The following is a 20,738-nucleotide window of genomic DNA, read 5'->3' on the forward strand; positions in this document are numbered from 1 at the left end:
TCGGGCCACATCGCAAACCCTGCCTTGCCCGGCGGGGCCCTTAGGTTCCGCCTTCCACCGCGGCTCCGCCTATAGCCGGAGCCCGTCGCTCGGGGTGCGCGGGACTCGGCCTTCCTCAACCAATGGGAAGACGAGAATTCGTCGTGTTGAGCGTGGCTGGAAAGATTGGCAGGCGAGGCCCCGCCTCGGCGCCTCTGTCTCGGGTGAAGTGTGCTGGAAGGGGCGCCTCGGCCCCAGATTCAATCGCTGTCATGGCTGCACGGTCTGTCACTCTCGGCATCGACCTGGGCACCACGTCTGTGAAGGCGGCCCTGGTGGAGGCCGCGCGCGGCGACCCTTCCGGGTTCGTGGTACTGGCGAGCTGTGCCCGGCCTACGCGGGCCGAGACGGCGGCCCAGAGCGCGGCGGCGGGGCCCCAGGTGAGGCAGCGCCCTGGAGCCTCGCCGCCTCCAGGAGCCTCCAGACACCCTCTTCCTCCTCAAAGAAGTCTCCCTGACTGCTCCAGCCTGCCTGATCTCTGCCTGCCCTCTGCAACTCCCTCGATCCGATAGATCTCCTCCCAGGAGCTTTCCCACCTGCTGGCACCGATCTCCCCACTCTCGGGCCTTCTTTGGGAGCCTTGACCTTGGCACTATATCCCCGTGCTCTCTGCCCTCCACTTTCTGTATCCTGACCTGCAGGAAATTGCTCTCCTGCATATGGAGCGATCTCAGGCCGCCTTCTCATTCTTGCGGCTCTCTGCTCCTCACATCTGCAGGTGTCCTCAAATTCAGGATTCAGCTTGTTCCCTAGGGCGGTGTCTGGGTTTTCCTTGAGAAATCAGACGCAAAATCCAGCGTAACCTGCCCCTCTCTCACCCGCAGGAGTGGATTGTGGGTGGAGGAACTCAAACACTTGGACAGCAAAAGTCCCCTGGCCCCAAAGGCTGAGACACCTTGGAAGAAAGACGTCAGGACAGATAGACATTGAGAGATACCTCAATTAAAATGTTAGGAAAAGGTCAGATTGATAATTCTACACGAAAACTAGTGTTTTGTGAAAGCTACAAGATAGAAATGGAGAATTTCACCACAGTGGGCTCAATTTCAAGTTGTGGGTTCAGAAAGGATGTCAATCCTCAGAGATGGATTCCATTAATTCCCTGAAAAAGGTAAACTCTATGTTCAGTTCATTGATAATAGAAATTAATATCAAGGAACTTTCTGTGTATCCTCATGACTTTTTTTTTTTTCCTGGATCTCAGCTTGTTCTTATAATTGAAATAGATGACCTCTATGGCCCCTTCCAGCCACAAACCTCGATTTTCTGAGCCAAACCCCACTCCCAATAGCTTTGTTTTTCACAGGCTCTTGCCACATACCTGGACCCAGTCCTTTAGGGTTCAGAGTCCATCTTGCTCAGAAGCATTTCAGAGGATAAAGATTTCAGGAGCACTTTGCATTTTCATAGAGCCTTTCAAAATTAGTTTGGTTGGGGCATCAGGACATTTTAGAATGATTATCTCACTTCATGGACCATGAAGTGGAGGCAAAGTCAGCTCTGACCCTGTGGGGGTAAGCAGCAGAGCTGAGATTTCAGGGGTGGGTTTTTTAGGCAGTGCCCTTTTCTCTTGAAATAGGGCCACTTCTTGAAAACTACTTTCCCCACTTCCCCCAGTGTCTGGCACAGTGTTCTGTGTTTACAGGGACGCCCAGTGCTCCACACCTGCCTAAGGAGGGGCTTAGGGGAGGCCAGTAATAGCCCCCCTTGCATCCTCCTCATGTGTGTTGTGCTCTGGGACAAACAGCCTTGTTGTAATTTCACCTATAGCAGGATTTCTTCACCTTGGCACTGTTGATATTTGGAGGTTGGATGATTCTTTGTTGTGGGGTGCTGTCCTGTGCGTTGTAGGATGTTCAGCAATGTCCCTAGCCTCTAACCCACTGCATGCCAGTAGAACCCTCCTCCCCAGCTGAGACACCCAAAAATGTCTCCATATTGCCAAATGCCCCCGAAGGGACAAAAATCACCCCTGGGGTAAACACTACTGATCTATAGAAACACCTGGTGGCTCTGTTCTTTCCTCATGTCCATATTTCTCACTCTTTAGAAGCATTGTGTACTCCACGGTCAAGTTTGGCAGCTATGTGGAAGGTCAGACTTTTAGCTCTTTGCAACTTTAAAATATCAAGATTTTTGAGGGAAGCCCTGTGACCCTTCCTGTGTTATGAATTTTACCTGTCTGGGCCTCAGTTTCCCCATCTGTAAAAAGGGGTGTGGGGGAGGAGGGTTGAACAAGTTCCTAAATTCTTTTTTCAAATCTGAATTTCTGGCATTTGATCTGAACGTAGACCACTTGATATTCTGAATCAAGGAATGGGGGCAGCGCCTTTCCTGTGACATTGTGGGTGTAGCCACTGTCTGTCCAAGAATTGCTCCCCCATCACACTCACCGCTAAAACTCCCCCCACACTGAGTGCCTCCTTGTCTTCACTGCCCTCTGGCCTGTTTCACTCCTCCACTGTCCTTACCTACACAGCTTACCCACCCTAGGCCCGTTTTAAATAGCAGCTCCTCTGTCCTGCGTTCATGTACCATCTGGGTTCATGCCACGTGGGAACTCTTTAAACCAGCACTGTCCAGTGGAAATGTGAGCCACACATGTAATTTTCAACTTTCTGGTAGCCATATCAAAAAATAGTAAAAAGGAACCGTACAATTAAGTTTCATTGCTTATTTTTTTAACCCAATGGATCCAAACACATCATTTCTATATGTAATAATCAATATAGAATTATTAATGAGATATTGTGCTTTTTTTTCATACTAAATCTGAAATCTGGTATGTAGATTTCAATTCAGACTAGCTGTGTGTAGCTGATGACTGGCGTGTTGGACAGGGCAGGTGTAAACAAATGCCTCTTCCCTGCTTCCTGCTTCCTTTGCCCGCTGTCTTATTTCTTCCCTCCCGGGGGATCATGCATAGCCATGCATCTCCTCTCTGCCCCATCTTTTACTGCCCGCTCAGTTCTACTGTAGTCTCTCCTGCATAGAGAGTCTTGTTAGGATGTAGGGTTGCCTCCTCAACAAAATGCTCTGTGCTCCCTCTCCTCTCCTTCCCCAGCCCTACCCCTCCTCACCTTTCTTCTTTCTACTCCTTCGATCGTGTTTGTTTGGAGCCAAGAACTGCCACAGCCCAAGACCAGCCGGCTGACAAATGAAGGGTTAACTCCAAGGAGGGGAGGCCTGCACTGTCCCCACCCCCCGTTTGCCAGATGGATGAACTGAAGCAAACACTAGGGCTGGTCCTCAGGTGCTTTAGTCCAGGAAGCCTTTCTTGCCTACACCTTTCCTGCTGGGTTCCTCCCTGCTGGGTTCCATCCCTCTTCTACCCCAGTGCTCCATGTGCCTTGCCAAAGACCTTTGGCTCTTTCTCCTTGCAGCATGATCTTTCTTGTGTTTTCCTGTCCTGCTGGACAGTAAGCACCTGTAGGGCAGGGCAGGGCTTTTCTCAGCTCAGACTCTTCCACAGCGGGGGGGCAGAGCCCAGGCCACTGGCTGAACTTAACCCACAGAGGCGCCTCATCTGTGAAGGGAGAAGTGGGACCTCGCCCACCACATTCCTACTCCAGGCCCCGCTGGAGGTGGTGGAGAACCCTCAGGCCCACATCCCCTCCCTGAGGCCCCTCAGCAGGTCCTGGAAGTGACCTCGGTGGAATTAGGTGGGCAGCCACCACCCAGGGAGTCCCTGACGCCTCTGCCCTCCTTCCCCTGCCTGTGTGTGTACCTCTGTCCAACGTATCCTGTTCTGTTTCCAGGGGCAAGAGCAGGATGTGCGGAGAATCGTCCAGGCCCTCCACGAGTGCCTTGCTGCCCTTCCCCGGCAGCAGCTCTGCAAGGTCTGTGGCATCGGAGTGTCAGGACAGATGCATGGAGTCATGTTCTGGAAAACAGGCCAAGGTATGCTGAGCTTGGGGGTGATCACGTGCTGTTAACAGTCACCCTGTGATCTGAGGTGGCCTCGGCCTGCAGCGGCTTGAAGCAGGATTTTGGTTCCCCTGGCCAGCGACTGAAGTCAGGCTGCAGCAGTGAGAGTGCTGAATCCTAGCCACTAGACCACCAGGGACCAGCGGCCAGTGATAAGGCTCTAGCCCGTCGGCTTTGTAGAAATGAATTTCCACAAAGAGACAGAAAGTAGTGAAACAAGTAAAGTGTTTATTAGGAGGAAAAAGGGTACGTGTGGATAGACACACAGGCAGGCTCAGAGGGGCAGAGGCTCTCAGAGGCTCGCACCCTTGTGGTAGTTTGAGTCACTTATATGGGGCATTTCTTCTGAGTTTCCCTTAGCCAATCATCTTGCTTTGCCTGGCTCTGAGTCCGTATTTGGTTATCTCAGGGTCCTCCCCTGTGTGTGTGCACATCTCTTAGCCAAGATGGATTCTAGCAAAGAGGCCTACGGGTAGGTTGACATCACCTATTGTGGAGTGGCACCCCTTCCCTTTTTGACCCCCGAGGAGCCTTTCTGTGCATGTGTAGTTGGGAAGGGCTCCTTGATCTCGAGAATGAGGAATATGTGGTCTCTTTATCTTTTATCTGGGCAGCCCTCAACTCTTCTTCGCTCCTCTATTACCTTCATCTTGGAGAATCTGTCCGCAGGGGACAGACTGCAGCTGCTCAGCCTGGGGCCCGTCTATCTCCTGCCTCACCTGGAACCAGAAAAGGGCTGCCAAGGGCTCTCTGTGAAGGGTCACGTTATTCTGCTGCCTCTTGCATTTTGTGTACATCCTGTCCTGGTCAAAGGATGTAATGAAGTGAACTGTCCACTCACACATTATTCATGAACAGGGAGAGGGAGAATGGTGAGTTCTCTCTGATTCTCTGTTGGATTCAGTGGAGTGGATTTTCCACAGCCTTCTCTTTCTCTGTGCCAGTGTCTTGGAGCATCAGTGCCAACAACCAAGAGATTAGCGTAGCTGTAGATTCCAAGACGCAGAGGAAACTCTTCTGGATTTAGGCATAGTTTTTGTTGTTTAACGTAATCACAGTTATTTGTGATTTTTCAATTCCAGGGCACATCCTTTTCATGGGCACAGTTGCTAAGCATCGTTTAGTTGGTCGTCTTCTTTCAGGAGGTCTGCCACAGTGCAGAGGTGGGTGGCCTGTTTGGCCTCTAGGAGGAGTATTAAGCCAGCAAAACAGCAGTGAGCACTTTGCATGCCAGGTGCTGAGCTAAGTATGTTACCTGTGTGATCTCATTGAATTTTCCCAACACCCTTACGACGTGGGTTACATTACTCTCCCTCTGTGCAGATGAGACCTGGAGGTTCAGAGAGGATAAAATAATATGCTCAGGGTCATGTGGCAGCAAGTAGCAACTCCAGCTTTTCTCTTTTTAAATTAATTAATTAATTAATTAATTTTTATTTTTGGCTGCATTGGGTCTTTGCTGCCGCGTGCGGGCTTTCTCTGGCTGCGGCGAGCGGGGACTTCTCTTGTTGTGGAGCATGGGCTCTAGGAGCGTGGGCTTCAGTAGTTGCAGCACGCAGGCTCAGTAGTTGTGGCTCACGGGCTTAGTTACTCCGCGGTATGTGGGATCTTCCCGGACCAGGGCTCGAACCCGTGTCCCCTGCATTGGCAGGCGGATTCTTAACCACTGCACCACCAAGGAAGTCCCGTGACTCCAGCTTTTGAACTCAAGTCTGTCTGACTTCAGACACTGAACTTTGAAAGTCTCCCAGGAGGACCAGAGTCACAGGAGGATGCACTAGCTCAATGAAGGGAGGAATTTCCCAACAGAATGTCCAAGGAAGGATTAGGCTCCTGTAGGAAGTTGTGAGCTCCTGTTATGGCAAGTGTTAAAAAAAATTTTTTTTTTAATTATAGAAAGTTCGACATAGACATAAAAGTAGGGAGAACAGCATTATGAACTGACACATACCCATCACCCAGCTTCAAAACTATCAACTTTTTACTGCAGGTGTTTTAAGCATAGTATGGATGGCTACTTTGCGGGGTGGAGGCTGTAGCTGAGGAGGTTGGACATTGGATTCACCCCTCCTCTGCCTAGAAATCAGTGATTCTGATTCCCCTGGGCCAAGTGGTGGTGACTTGCCTCTCGGTGGCTTGACAGGGGTCTGGTGGTGCATCCTTTGATCAGTCCCCAGGGGGGCCCTGGGTGACTGCAGAAGCCCACCCAGGCTCTCCCCTACCTCCTTTCCCTTTGTCTGCCTGTCGTCAGGCCAGCTGGGACCATGGGAGCTGCTCGGCTCCAGTCACTAGCAGGAGCCAAAGGCCAGTTCTGGTGTTAGAGCTGACCTCTCAGGGGGAGTCTAGGTTGTAAAAGTTTTTAAACTCCTTAATTTTGCATTAACGAGAATAAACGTCCTTTTAATACCAAAACCCTTCCCAAAGAGGACAGCAGAGATCTAATGATTGTGGTCTGGTCACACGCCTTCCTTTCTGCCGTCTCCTGGCCTCTGTAACGACCACACAAACCATCGCCCACATCGGTGGAGAGAGCTGCTTAATATTTCATGGAGCCCACCTGTATGCCTTCTTGTTTTGGTTTCTGTTTCTGGGAAGGAGGAGAGCCACTGTTTGACGATGATACCTGCTTAGCAGAGTGAGTGAAATCATATTTGAGATCAAGTCGTTCTGCTTTTAATAGCGGCTGTAATTCAGTTTGGTTTCGGGATCTACAATATACGAGGCTCTGTGCTGAGCCCCGCGGGAGACATAGAAACGGGATGCAGCCCTTGTCTTCCAGGGCTCGCTCAAGGCAGTCAACACAGACAGGCACCAGTAACCTGAGCGGAGAGCTAAGTGCTTCCACAAGGGCGCCAATTGGAGGAGAAGAGAGGGAGTGACTAGTGTCTTCTGAGAGGCCTGTGGTTACACCAGTTTCCACATTCCATTTTCAGGCTCAGTAATAGCAGGAGAGAAGTGGGGATCATAAAATCAAGCTAAAAGGACAGCAGCAGACAGGGAGAAATTATTCATTAGTATATAGTAGACAAAGGACGAATATGGGTGCATATAAAGAACAAATAACAAAGAAAGGACCAATGCCCCTGTGGAAAAATGGGCAGAGGAAACCAACGGGCAATTCTTAGAAGAGGAAATACAAATAGCTAATAAGCATATGAAAAGATGCTCAGTGTCATTAGGGATTAGGAAGATGCAGAGGAAAACAACAACGAGATCATTTTCCACCCACTGGATTGTAAGAAAGCAGTTTGAGAATGTCAAGAGTTGGCAAAGGGGGTGGAAAATTGGTTTTTTAAAATACCACTCCTGGTAGTATATATTAGCTTGGCCGTTTCGGAGGGCAGTTTGGCAGGGTGTTAAAAATAAGAGAGTTATAGCAACTACAGGAAGAAAACTTCCAACTGAACTAATAGGAAACCCATTTGCTAATTGCAGGGGGTGAGGATAAAGCTTTTAAATTATACACTGTAAAAATAAGAGTTACTATGACTCAGTGGCCCTACTACTTAAAATCTGTTCAGGAAAAGGACTTTGACATGTATGAGCAAAAGAGGCATAATCATGGTCACTCATGGCATCCTTGTTTATTGTAGTGAAAACTGTGACGTTTACCCATGGGAGAGTGGTTAAATAAATGTTGGTACCCCACGCCGTAGAATGGTATGCAGTAGTTGAAAAGAATCAGGTGCGTTCACATGTACTAATGTGAAGAATTCCAGGACATGTTGCTGATGATAAAAACAGCCACTAGAAAAATACATACAGTAGAGTACTGTTTGTTTTTAAAAAACAGACAAAACCAAAATAGAATAAAACCCAGCCCAAATCAGCCAAACCAAAGAGAGAATGTTGTGTGAGTATAAAAACCCAACAATGGGACTTCCCTGGTGGCCCAGTGGTTAAGACTCCACGCTTCCAGCGCAGGAGGTGCAGATTCAATCCCTGGTCAGGGAACTAAGACCCCACATGCTGCGCGGCCAAAAAATAAAAAAAACAAAAAAACTCTACAAGTGCTAACGATGACAGGAAGGGGGCTGGGACTCTGATGGGGATGGTCAAGCAGGCCTTTTGCTTTATCCGTAATATTTGAACATTTTATATTGAGAATGCATTCATTTATCATTTGTATAATTAAACATTTTTAAAAATTATTATTATTATTATTATTTGCCAAAAAAAAGAAGAAAATGAGAGAAAGAACATCCATCAGGCCAGATTCTGGAACAGACTGTCTGGACTTGAACCCTGCCTCTACCACTTAGTAGCTATGCAATCTTTGACGAGGTTTTTAAAGCTTCTCTGAGCTTCATATGTCTTATGTGAAAATGGGGATAGATATCACACCTGTGTTGTAAGGCTAATATGTAGATTTAAAAAATTAATATTTTTAAAGTGCTTTGAGCAATACCTGGTACATGGTAAGAACTCCGTATTTATTTTATAACACAAACAAAATAAAGATGATAGTCCTAAAAGTAAAAAGAAGAAAAAGGGTCAAAAGAGTTTTGGCAGCAGATAAAAGCGTTGAAAAAAAAGCTGCAGATGTCCAGCTTGAGGGCTGGGATAAGAATCCCAGCTTTAGGCAGAAACGTAGTTGTGAGGGTGGACCATCCCACCCCCAGCTTGCTCCCCCTTCCTGGGTGAAACTTAATAAGCTTCAGGTGCATATATCTGTGACCGCTTCCCTGCTCTTCTTCTTTTTTTTTTTTAAATGATTTTTATTGGCATATAGTTGATTTACAATGTGTTAGTTTCTGCTGTACAGCAAAGTGAATCAGTTATACATATACATATATCCAGTCTTTTTTAGATGCTTTTCCCATATAGGTCATTACAGAGTATTGAGTAGAGTTCCCTGTGCTTTACAGTAGGTCCTTTCTTTCTTTCTTTCTTTTTTTTTTTTTTTTTAAGGCCGCGCCTTGGGGCCTGTGGAATCTTACTTCCCTGACCGGGGATTGAACTGGACCCTCAGCAGTGAAAGCACTGAGTCCTAACCACTGGACCGCCAGGTCCTTATTAGTGAGGTCCTTATTAGTTATCTATTTTATACATAGCATTGTGTATATCTCAATCCCAATCTCCCAATTTATCTCTCCCCCACCCCATTCCCCCCTGGTAACCATATTTGTTTTCTACATCTGTGACTCTATTTCTGTTTTGTAAATAAGTTCATTTGTACCTCTTTTTTTTTTTTTTTTTTTAGATTCCACATATAAGTGATATCATATGATATCACTTGCCTTTCTCTGTCTGCCTTACTTCACTCAGTATGACAATCTCTAGGTCCATCCACTCCCTGCTCTTCTGGGTACTGGCCAGAACCCCTGAGTGTGAGTGAAGCGTCGTCATGGGTGGTAAAGTCTGTCCTATAACCTCACTAGCAGAGTAGTCTCAAGGACATGCTGGTGCCGGTCCGTTGCTCTTTTCTCCATTTTTGGTCATCTCCTTCGTTCCAGGTTGTGAATGGACAAAGGCAGGGGCTGCCCCTGTGTTCGAGCCCAGAGCCGTGAGCCACCTGGTGACGTGGCAGGATGGCCGGTGTGGCAGCGAGTTCCTGGCTTCTCTGCCCCGGCCAGAGTCTCATCTCAGTGTGGCCACGGGGTTTGGCTGTGCAACCATCTTCTGGCTTTTGAAAAATAGGTACGGACACCTGTTCTTTGAATTGGGTGACGGATTTGCAGCCATAGGGAGCTGTACCTCTAGCTGGTCAGCATCACTCCACGTGCTGGATTGTCCCTCGGTGAGTGTGGCCCAGCACAGGGTATAGTCGCAAGACTTAGACTTGGTCTACCACTGCTTCATTTTGCAGAGGGCTCTTGTTGGTTATCTGATTCTCACCTAGAGGGGGAAAGAAGAGACCCGAGAGGGCAAGGGACTTGCCAAGGATCACATGATGGGTTCACGGTGGGATCAGGGCTGCTGAGAACGGCTGATGTCCTGCTTTCCCAGGCATGGTGTGTCCTCCTATGAGTACCCTCCCCTAAGGCTGACTCTGGCCAGCTTGGCTTGGAGGGGTTGGGAGGTTCAGCTGCTAGGGGTCCACAGCCTGTGGGGTTCTGGCTGCTACTCAGCTATGCCATGTCTAGTCCACACTGCCCACTGTTAGGTGCAGCACATGCTTTCGAGTCAATATTAAACCACGTTGAATTGTTTGGGGTATGAAAAACAGCCCAGAGTTCCTGAAGTCCTACGATGCAGCTGGTACTATCCATGACTATGTGGTTGCCATGCTGTGTGGCTTGACAAGACCCCTGATGTCCGACCAGAATGCCGCTAGCTGGGGATATTTCAACACCAGGAGCCAAAGCTGGAACTTGGAGATGTGAGTATAACCATGCAGGCTGGCTTGAGGCTGAAGGGCAGAATCTCTAAAGCGGGAGCTTCAGTGGGGCTTTCTCATCTGGGAATAACGGAGGATTCCACGAGGCCAAGAATCAGGTTCCAACACCCTCTAGCCTGTTCCAGTCCCTGGGCATGGGTGGGCCTGACTGTAAGTGAAGTTCTTGGGGGGGGGTGCCACCCACCATGCCATGCTGCCTGCTCCTCCACTGTTGCCCAGACCTAGGGTGGGCTCCCCAGTTCTTTCTGTGCCCTGAGCCAGCCCATAGATTCCAAAGAACAACATTCATTCTTTAACATATGTTATTTTATTTTATTTTTTTAACTTTTTATTTTATATTGGAATATAGTTGATTAACAATGTTGTGTTAGTTTCAGGTGTACAGCAACGTGATTCAGTTATACATATACATGTATCTGTTCTTTTTCAAATTCTTTTCCCGTTTAGGTTGTTACATAATATTGAGCAGAGTTCACTGTGCTGTACAGTAGGTCCTTGTGGGTTATCCATTTTAAATATAGCAGTGTGTACATGTCAATCCCAAATTCCCTAACTATCTCTTTCCCCCACCCTAATGTATTTTAAAATAGGGTTAAGAAATGGAAGTAGTAGGCTTAAGGGATGCCTTTTAAGTTCCCTTTAAACAATCATTTGCCTTTTCAGGTCCAGAAGTCCAGTGCCCTATAAGTTCACTGCCTTCAGGGCCCAAATTCTGAGCTCTGTAATAAAACAAAAAGCACCTGGTAGTTCAGGTAAAGGACTTTCCAGCATGTTTTATAAAATTGGCAGCCCCGTGTTCACTAACCACGAGTGATGGATGCATTTGGTATTCAGGAGACTAATGGGTTTGACTTTGGTTTGGCCTGTGCTAACCAGCTGTGACTTTGCTCTAAAACTCCAGCTTCCTCCCTTTGCACAGTGTTTGCTCTCCCTTCAAATTCAGGAGGCTGGATGCCAATGAAATCTGCTTCTTATCCAGTCCTTTCTGACCACCTCTGCTCAAACTGGTTGCGTTCTTCTCCAAAAGGCCCATCCCAAGCTCTTGAAAGCCAGGGTTCACTCTTTAAATAACTCAAGGCTTTTCCTCATGGTTTAAAAAAAGCCAAAGAGGCCCTCTGTGAAAACACTGGATTCTGCCCTCTCTTCTTGAATGTGTATCCTATTGCGCTTTCTGTTGCTGAGTTTCCTGGAAACAACAGAAAACCAAGCACCAGGTAGATATGCTGTCCACTTTTGGTTTGCAGACTGAGGGACGCAGGCTTCCCCGTACACCTGCTCCCGGACGTCACCGAGCCTGGCAACGTGGCAGGCAGAACTTCCCAGACCTGGTTTGAGATCCCAAAGGGGACACAGGTGGGCGTGGCCTTGGGGGATTTGCAGGCCTCTGTCTATTCCTGTATGGCCCAAAGGACAGACGCAGGTAAGTCTGTCTTTGGTTCTCTCCTCAGACTTCTACTGGGGCCTCCTAAGCCCCAGCTCTGTGCCAGGGTCTGAGGGGCACACATAGCCAGCAGTCGCAGCGTCCTCTTGACCATTAGGCTACAAACATGAAAAACACCCTCATCCCTACAGGTGAAGCCCCTGCCCCGGGAGCCGGGAGCTTACAATTCAGCAGGGCAATTTCTGTCCTGACCACAGTCTGTGCCTTTCTTCTCTAGAGACAGGTGAGGGAAATGACTCTCTCTAGTTGGCTGGTTTCTATGTGTCTCCATGACCAAGAAAATAGATTATTATTCAATAGATTAGGGTTTTTGTTATTGTGTGTTTGTCAACGAAAGTTCCTCGGATCTGAGTAGAAGCGCAGATGTCCCTGTATTCTATGTAAGAGAGTCACAGTGAAGGGGAGATAGCAATCCAGGGCAGGGGCTGGAAAAGTTTTCCTGTAAAGGGCCAGATTGTAAATATTTTAAGCTTTGTGGGCCATTTTGTTTCTATCATAACTACTTAACAGCTGTTGGGGCAGGAAAGCAGCCATAGCCAATGCATAAGTGAGTCGGTGTAGCTGTGTTCCAATAAAACTTTATTTATAGATGCTGAAATGTGAATTTCATAAGATTTTCATGTGTCATGAAATATTCTTCTCCTTTTCATTTCTTTTCAACCTTTTAAAAAGGTAAGAACACGCTACTGGGATTGTAAAATGGTGCAGTCCCTTTGAAAAACAGTCTAGCAGTTCTTCAAAAGTTAAACATGGAATTACCATGGGACCCAGCCATTCCACTCCTATGTGTATACACAAAAGAATTGAAAACACATGTCCACACAAAAAACTTGTGCACAAATGTTCCTAGCAGCCTTATTCATAATAGCCAAAATGTAGAAACAACCCAAATGCCCATCGACCGACAAATGGATTTTAAAAATGTGGTGTATCCACAGAGCTAAAATGCTATGACATGTGAATGAAAGTGAAAGGCCACATAGTGTATTATTCCATTCCTGTGAAATGTCCAGAATAGGCAAATCCATAGAGATAGAAAGCAGATTCATGGTTGTCTAGGTCTGGGACATGGGGTTGATTGCTAACCAGTATGGGATTTCTTTCTGGAGTGGTGAAAATGTCCTAAAATTAGATCTCAGTGATGTTTGTACAACTCTGTGAATATACTAAAAAGCACAGAACTGTACACTTTAAAAGGGTGCATTTTATGGTGAATTTTCTGAATTACATCTCAATAAAGCTATCATTAAAAAAAAAAATTGTAAAAGCCTTTCTTAGCTCCTGGGCCATACAAAAACAGATGGCAGGCTGGATATGGCCTGGGGGCTGTCATTTGCCCCTCCTGGGGCTGGGGTAGACTTTGGGTCTGCCTGCCCAAGCAGGGTGATTGCAGGCTGTGTGTTTCATTTGGTCCTCAGGGCAGCCTGGCTGAGTGGGCCCACTTTGAGAGCCCCGCCTTGTTATCAAGGGGAACAGAGAAGTCATTCATCGTACTCGGATTTTCTTTGTCATCACATCTTTTTTTCCTCCATCAGTTAGAACTATTACAATTTAACCTTGAGTTTAGAAACTCTGACCAGCACTATCCTCTGAAGCAGTAGTTTATTCCTATTTTATTACATTCTTAAAAAATAAAATTTCAAGTGACTTTTTGTTTTGTTTTTGGTAGTAATTCCTCTTAATTCAAGATTAGGTGAGAGGGAAAGGTGAGATTCTGCCACTTAAAAAAATTTTATTGAAGTATAGTTGATTTACAATGTTGTGTTAGTTTCAGGTATATAACAAAATGAATCTGTTATACATATACATATATCCAGCTTCTGCCACTTTTGTTTGCACAAATATGTGATAAAATCTTTTAAGGTCAAAAACCCCGTCTTCTTCTCCTGAATTTTCTCCCTGAGCCCTTGTCATCATCCAAAATGAGGATGATGATGCCTTTCTCATGGGGCAGTTGTCGTGATGCACTGGGATGGTGCCTGTAAAGAGCCTGGCTTTTTCCGCCTACCTGGTAGTCTTCAAATCTTAGGCTGTTCCCTCCACAGAGAGCTGTCATGTACCTGGATATAAATGTCCCTTCTAGATGGTGAGTGAGGGGCTGGTCAAATGGGAAGAAGCTAAGATTTAGGCTCCATCTTCACTGAGCTGGTTGTGGTCTCTGGTTCTAGACTGGGGCCGCTGGCCTGTGCTCAGCTGTGCGGTGTCCATTGGCAAGGCTGGTCGGCCCCCTTCATTGACACTTCCCCCCAAGGGGATAGGTGGAGGGCATGATGCTTCTGGTTTATCGTCATGGTGAAAGGCTTGATGTGGCAGGAAGTCAAGGTTATTGACTTTCTGAGACTTGTTTTCACTCTCCTTGCCTCTGCCTCCCAGTAGGCAGGATAGTTGGATGCTGACCTCAGTTAGTTTAGCCCCAACAGACTGAGAGGAACAGGCTTTCTGGCCAGGTCTCGTGAGAAATGGAGGAGAGACTCCTGGCTCTGGCCTCCATCTAGAGGAGAAAAATCATCCCCTCTGTTCTAGGTCTGGGAGCATCCCCCCTGCTGGTGGAGGGAGGTTGAGAAGCACACCTTGGAAATGAGGAGGAGGTGGTACCCACCAAAAATGAATGAAACGTCCCAAAGAATAAAACACTTGGGCTGAGGTCTGACTCTCTGTGAATAGTAGCTTATTGCTGTGTAACAAATCACTCCAATACTTAGTAGCCTAAAACAGCAAACACTTATTATCTCACACAGTTTCTGAGAGTCAGGAGTCTAGGTGTGGCTGGATGGTCTGGCTCACGGTCCCTTGTGAGATTGCAGTCACACTGTCAGTTGGCTGAGACTGCAGTCATCCGAAGGCTTGACCGGGCTGGAGGATCCACTTCTCAGCTCACTCATGTGGCTCTTGGCAGGAGGCCTCAGCTCCTTGTAGGTGTTGGAGGATAGAGGGAATGAAAAGTACCCACCGAACTGAGAATGCATCTTGAGACTGAAAAATGAGGCAGGCAGCTCCATATAATCAATGGGTCAGTTAACTTTAGGGTAACTTACAGAGTGGGATCAGGCAGACAATGATCTGGAAGCATTGGCAGCTGCATTCTGCACCACCAAGGGGCCTTTGGGACAGTTTTATAGTTAACCTAGGACGTGAGGGTGGGTGCCTGGAAACAGGACATACACTCCTAAGTTAAGATGATTGAATGGGTAACTAGTCTCATGGGCTCTGGGAATACATCAGCAAAAGTCAGCATAGTTTGGGAACTAACAGAGCATAGAGGCCACCTGGCCCTAACCGTTGTTAAACAATATCTACTAACTACAAAGCCCTTGACGACAGAGAAGTGATTCACCACCTAGTACAGTCCTGGGTAGGGTCAGCGGAAGGACAGGAGGGACCGTACGGGCCCAAGATGTGGTCAGTTATCCCAGCAACCATCCAGTGGGCCTCTCCATAGGGCTGCTCACGACGTGGTACCTGCCTCCCCTGGAACAAGTGATCAAGACGGGAGCTGCAGTGCCCTTTTATGACCTGGTCTCCAGAGTCACACACTGTCACTTCTGCTTTACTCTCTTCATTAGAAGCCAGTCACTGAGTCCAGCCCACACTCAGGGGGAGGAGAATTAGGCTCTTCCTCCTGAAAGGAGGAGTATCCAGGAATTTGTGGCACCCTCTCCGACCCTGTTGTGACTTATAGCCTCTGAGTTAGCCCAACAGGCCTAACCTCTGCTTCCTTTGGACCCCATCCAGTTCTCAACATCAGCACCTCGGTGCAGCTGGTAGCCTCCATGCCTTCAGGATTCCAGCCAGTGCAGACTCCAGACCCTGCAGCTCCAGTCGCCTACTTCCCATACTTTGACAGGACCTACCTGGCGGTGGCAGCATCACTCAATGGGGGCAACGTGCTGGCCATGTTTGTCCACATGCTGGTCCAGTGGATGGCGGATCTAGGTAAGGGTGGCCCACACAGGGGTGTGTTCTCTGCTTGTCCTTTCTATGTGGCAGTGCCCTGGTGCTGAATGTGCTGTAAGTTTCTAGATTCTTGTCTCAGACCCAGCCAGATTCTAGCACATTCCCTCTGTCCTTAGGGATGCCTGGATTATTTGGCTTGGGGGAGAGGAGTGGGGCCTGAGCACGGCATTTTATAAAAGTTCCTCAGGTGATTCTGATGTTCTCAAGTGTGGGTAAGCACTGATCTAGAACCTTCTACTCAAAAAGCGTGGTCCTCAGGCCAGCTGCACTGGCTTCCTCTGGGAGCTGATGACAAATGCAGAATCTCAGGCCCCACCCCAGGCACACTGAATCAGAAGCTGTGTTTTAGTAAGATCCCTGAGGGATTCATATGCATATTCAACTCTGAGCTCTGGTCTAGACTGGTTGTTCGTAACCTCTGCCGAGGGACAGGCTAGACTGTCATCAGCACTGTGGTCCTGAGATTCCTGTGACACTAATAACAGGTGTGATGATACTTATTGATCAGTGTATGCATTTGGTCCTTTTAGAACCAAGAGTCCCACAGCTGCGGGATGGTAAGGACTCACAGCAGCGCCTAGGAGATCTCTCCCTGAAGGTTGGGTTGGGGTCTGTAGTGAGAAAGGTGGCTGGGGTCTGGAGCAGAGCACAGCTAGGCAGAATATTTGAGTCCTGAGCTGGGAAGCAGCCAGCCACAGTGAGGAGAGGCAACAAGTCAACCTATCCTTGCCCCCTGGTAACTCTATAGCCTGCAGCGAGGGAGTGCACGAACTCACACAGACCTTCTCTGTTACTGGCAGGCCTGGAGGTTGAAGAATCCACTGTGTACTCACGCATGATCCAGGCTGCTGCGCAGCAGAAAGACACCTGCCTGAACATCACTCCCACAGTGCTGGGCGAGAGGCACCTGCCAGACCAGCTGGCCTCAGTGACCAGTATCTCCTCCTCTGACCTCTCCCTGGGGCACGTGACCCGGGCCCTGTGCAGAGGCATCGTTCAGAACCTGCACTCGATGCTCCCTTTTCAGCAGCTCCAAGAGTGGGGCGTGGAGCGGGTGATCGGCAGTGGAGGTGCGCTGTCCAGGAACCAGGTGCTGAAGCAAGAGGTGCAGAGGGCGTTCCCTTTCCCAGTGTCCTATGGGCAGGATGTAGACGCAGCTGTAGGGGCCGCTCTGGTTATGCTCCAGAGAAACCTTAACCAGCAGGAGTATTAGCACACTCTTTGGCCAAAGGACTGTTGCAAAGTTTATCTAATTAACGTTCCTCTCCTTACCTTGGGATCATGCTTCTCCTGGACAGCTCTGTGGGCAGTGTTAAGCAATGCTTGTTCTCAGGGCGTCATTTTGACCAAGAACGAATCTTCAGGGCACACTCTAATAATGCAGCCAGGAGTCATCAACCAGATCCCAAATCAGAGACTCAGCTGAGAGCTGGTTGCAAATGTAAATGTGGGAGAGACAGAGAGAAAGGGAAAGATGGGTCACATGTACTGTTGGAAGAGTCTTCCCTACTGGATTGTACCACGTGACCCTGAGGCCCCTTTCCCAATCTTGTTCTTCTCTGGCCACAGCCGGCTAGCTGGGGCAGGGGGAGACCCAAGGACAGTGATGCAGGCTGGCTGTGATAAAGATGCAGGGATCTGTGCTGGCCTCCTTGTCAGGTACCTCCCCTCCAAGGAGAGCCTGCTTGGTGCTGCCATGGTTCCTCACAACAGAGCTGGCTTGAAGGCACAGAACAGAGAAGAAAACGTGGATGGCATGACCAGCCAAGGGGACAGAGGCTGCATAACGCCACCATTCAGGCATGTTGTTCCCAAGAGTCTGACCAGACACCAGCAAGACTCTTTTCCAACAGTGTGTCTGTGCAGCAGTGTGTTTTTGCCCCTGTGCATCCCTGGGAAGCCTTCCAAGGGAAGGGATGCAGCTGCATATGCTCCTGTTAGAGAGAGAGCAGAGAGAATCCCTTGTCCCAAATGCCCCAGCTCTTCTTTCTCTTGGTGTGGGCCTTGCTGGCTCGCCATGTGTGCCTGGCTCGCAGAAACATCCCACCTGAGTCGGCATGTCCGCAGGGATCCCAGAGCATCTTAAACCTTCCCGTGGTAGGTAGGATGACCACGGAATGGCTTCCAGGAGAGGGCCACCGTCGCTGTGTCTACTTCCACACTCCCAAGGGTGATCCCAGGTGCCTGACTCTGAGGCACCTGGGCGACTCTGAGTTTGGGTAGCAGTCATGTCTCTTTGTAAATGCCACTTTATGTGATTGTCTGAAACCCTTAATCTGCCTGGCTGTGCTGATTGAATTTCAGATACTAAAGTTCATTCTTCCAGAGCCTTGTCCCTTTAGTAAAACACACCTCTCTGCGTTGGGAAGACTATAAATCTGGCCCTGCCGCAGAGCTGGGTTTGGGAGGTTGGCCAAAACTCTGGGGATCATTTGTAGGTTGTCCTTGCGGAAGCCCTGCCTGCCCCACGGTTCTGCCGGGACAAGCAGCTGCAGATCACTCAGGAACGTCATGTAATTGTTCTCTCGGCCAGAATGAGTTGACACCATCATTTTGAGAGAGAAGTCACCTCGCGATGGGCCAAAGGATAGCAGAGAGCCCTGTCCATCAGGAGGAGCTGGCCCTCCGATGTCAGGGAGGCAGCCTGTCTTGCATTCCCAGGATGCTGTGGGTGGAGTCTAAATATAAATTAGGAGCTGGATAGGTATCCTGCAAAGCACCATAACTCTCTGTCCCCCTTCCGCACGTCCGCTCTACCTCTGAGGGCTAAGCCTTGCACAGTCCAAGCTTGCCAGCTGGTAGTCCTGTTGTCATTTCTATTGCACTTGGCCTGGAGCCTCTGCAGGGGTTTGAGTACAGCTGCCAGGGCCTCATTTCTCCAGCCTGAAGTCATAAAACACTCGTTGCTTCTGTTCTCATTCTCAGGAGGTGCCATCCTGATCCTCAGATGAGGAGCTGGGTCATTAGGGCTGTTTGCCAATATCCTGATCTTAAGCACATGGTAGGCTGGCACTTTCCCACCTGATTTGCTTTGGCCAGTAAAACGTCAACAGAAGTTTGTCGCTTCCAGGCAGAAGCCCTTTGGAGCCAATGTGAGATTTGCCACACTCTGTTCCCTTTGCTGTAAGTGACCTGGGCTGTCCCAGAGAAGAGGCTCTGCTGCCCTGGGTCCCACATGAGGGCAATGTGGTGTAGAGCCCTCACCAAACAGCGAGTGACTCATAGTGTGACTGAGAAATAAACCTTTAATGTTTGATGCTACTGAGATTTGGGAGCTGTTTGTTACCACAGGATAACTTAGTTCATCCTGACTGCTACAGCCATGGTAGACACTGTGCCTGAGAAGTCCCAGCATAGACCCAGGAGAATCATATTTATGAAGCATCTACTAGGAGATGGGTGTTCTATCAGGCACGGTGATGTATTGTTGAATTCCCATCACTAGGGAATGAAATAAACGCTATAACAGATTTACCCACACGCCCAGAAGGAGGAGCAATTCATTCTTCATGTAAGCGACATCGAAAAACTAAACCTTGGAAAGTTTCAGTCCATTGCTGCTAACAAAAATTAGCTTTTTTTGAGTACCTACAAAGGGCTAGAAGCTAATCTGGACTCTACTTGTTTGAACTCATTTGATCTTCACAATAATCCTAGAAGGTGGGTATATTATCCCCATTTCACAGATGAAGAAACCGAAACCCAAAAACGTTAAGTGACTTACGTAAGATCACGACTGTAGGATTCCAAACCCAGAGCCCGCTTTCTTTGGCATTCTAGGCAGCGAGGTCAGGTTAGGCCTATGTGTTTATGTTAAAGTGATTGGCCTGACCAGGGTGTGTGAATTGTCTGGTGTCACTTAATCATAGGGCAGGTGCAAGGGCGTCATGGGAGGGGAGTGGTGGCTGGAAATGTTGGGCAGACTGGGAAGGGTGGTGGATGCCAGAGAGTTTGGACTTTCTCCTGTGGGCAGCGGAGGGGAGGGAGGGGATTGGGGATACTTGGGCTTTGGGAGAATAGCTGGCAGTGTGTATTCTGGATTGGAGGATGGATGTTAGGAGAAGGGTCCCAATCAGAGGAACCTAGAAAACAGCCTGTGAGAGATGGTGAGGCTGGAACCAGCCAGGGTCAGAGGAGTGAACGCCAGCCCTCCCGCTCTCTCCCCTGTCCTGGCCACACACACCATCCTTTGGCCTTTGACTACATACATATGATGTTTACGTGGCTTTCATGTTCTGTTTTCCTTTTCTTCTCAAGGGGACTGAAAGCTCCTTGGGGGCAGGGTCCCTATTAGGTGTTCTCTGCCCTGTCCTCCTCCTGCATCTGAACTTGGGCTGATGTCCATCTCACAAGGCAGAACCCCACACCTTGTCCAAGGCCTGACTCTGATGCCATCCACCAGCTGCAGTCCCCCTGCAGCATATTTGCCACCGGATTACAACTGCATCCAGGACCTCGCTCAATGTTTGCTGTTGGCACGGCCTGTTGGCTCCTGGTCTGTGGCTGTTACAGGGAGCCCCACCCTGTAAGCGTCAGAGAGAGCCTAGCAGGTCTTCCTCCTTATCCATCCCAGCCTCCTGGAGGGCAGAGACCACCCTGTTCACCCTACCCACCGCTCTGGGTTCGCAAAGTGCCCAGTGGGCCTCAGGAAAGAGGGTGGGTCACACCTGACCGCTTCTCAGGCATGGTTAGATAAATCGGCCACAGCTTTGAAAGAGAGATGTTCTTGGTACAGAGATGCTCACTGCGTGACTCATGAACATTAAGGAAATCTTGTTTTCTTCATCAGAAAACGATTAGTCACCACCTCGAGCTAATGGCCGGATACAGTTCAGCAGTCAACAGATGTGAGCTGAAATAATGAGGAGATGTACAACCCCCCAGACCTGCCTGGAGACGTACTAGCTCACAGAACCCATTCACATCCATATCCTTGCTAATCCCCAGCCAAGCCCCTGAGAGCAGGCCGGGCAGGTGCTGTCACCTGTTTTGCGGGTGAAGAAGCAGGCCTGGAGTTTCAGCCACCGCCCAAATTCA

At 48.7% G+C, this 20,738-nt stretch overlaps 1 protein-coding gene across 3 annotated transcripts; it reads left to right on the forward strand.

Moving 5' to 3' along the window:
* Positions 1 to 206: 206 nt before the first annotated feature.
* SHPK (sedoheptulokinase) lies at positions 207 to 20,733 on the forward strand. 3 transcript variants are annotated; one of them, XM_028499373.2, is made up of 8 exons: positions 225 to 419; positions 3,798 to 3,939; positions 9,423 to 9,606; positions 10,136 to 10,288; positions 11,551 to 11,726; positions 15,480 to 15,680; positions 16,502 to 16,791; positions 20,491 to 20,733. In XM_028499373.2, exons 1-8 carry the CDS (start codon positions 252 to 254, stop codon positions 20,560 to 20,562), a joined length of 1,386 nt encoding a protein of 461 aa, XP_028355174.1. In that variant the 5' UTR covers positions 225 to 251; the 3' UTR covers positions 20,563 to 20,733. The 3 variants fall into 3 exon arrangements, with proteins under 3 accessions (XP_007125529.1, XP_028355174.1, XP_028355173.1); XM_028499372.2 differs by lacking the exon at positions 20,491 to 20,733 and adding an exon at positions 19,959 to 20,088 and having other exon boundaries at positions 16,502 to 16,806; XM_007125467.3 differs by lacking the exon at positions 20,491 to 20,733 and having other exon boundaries at positions 207 to 419; positions 16,502 to 19,171.
* Positions 20,734 to 20,738: the final 5 nt, after the last annotated feature.

The sequence above is a fragment of the Physeter macrocephalus genome, chromosome 14 (genome assembly GCF_002837175.3).
Source record: "Physeter macrocephalus isolate SW-GA chromosome 14, ASM283717v5, whole genome shotgun sequence".
NCBI lineage: Eukaryota > Metazoa > Chordata > Mammalia > Artiodactyla > Physeteridae > Physeter > Physeter macrocephalus.

Coding starts and splice junctions, on each gene's coding strand:
- SHPK (XM_007125467.3), top strand. CDS start 252: ATGGCTGCACGGTCTGTCACTCTCGGCATCGACCTGGGCACCACGTCT. Junction 420..3,797: donor GCGCGGCGGCGGGGCCCCAG/GTGAGGCAGCGC, acceptor TTCTGTTTCCAG/GGGCAAGAGCAGGATGTGCG. Junction 15,681..16,501: donor CCAGTGGATGGCGGATCTAG/GTAAGGGTGGCC, acceptor TGTTACTGGCAG/GCCTGGAGGTTGAAGAATCC.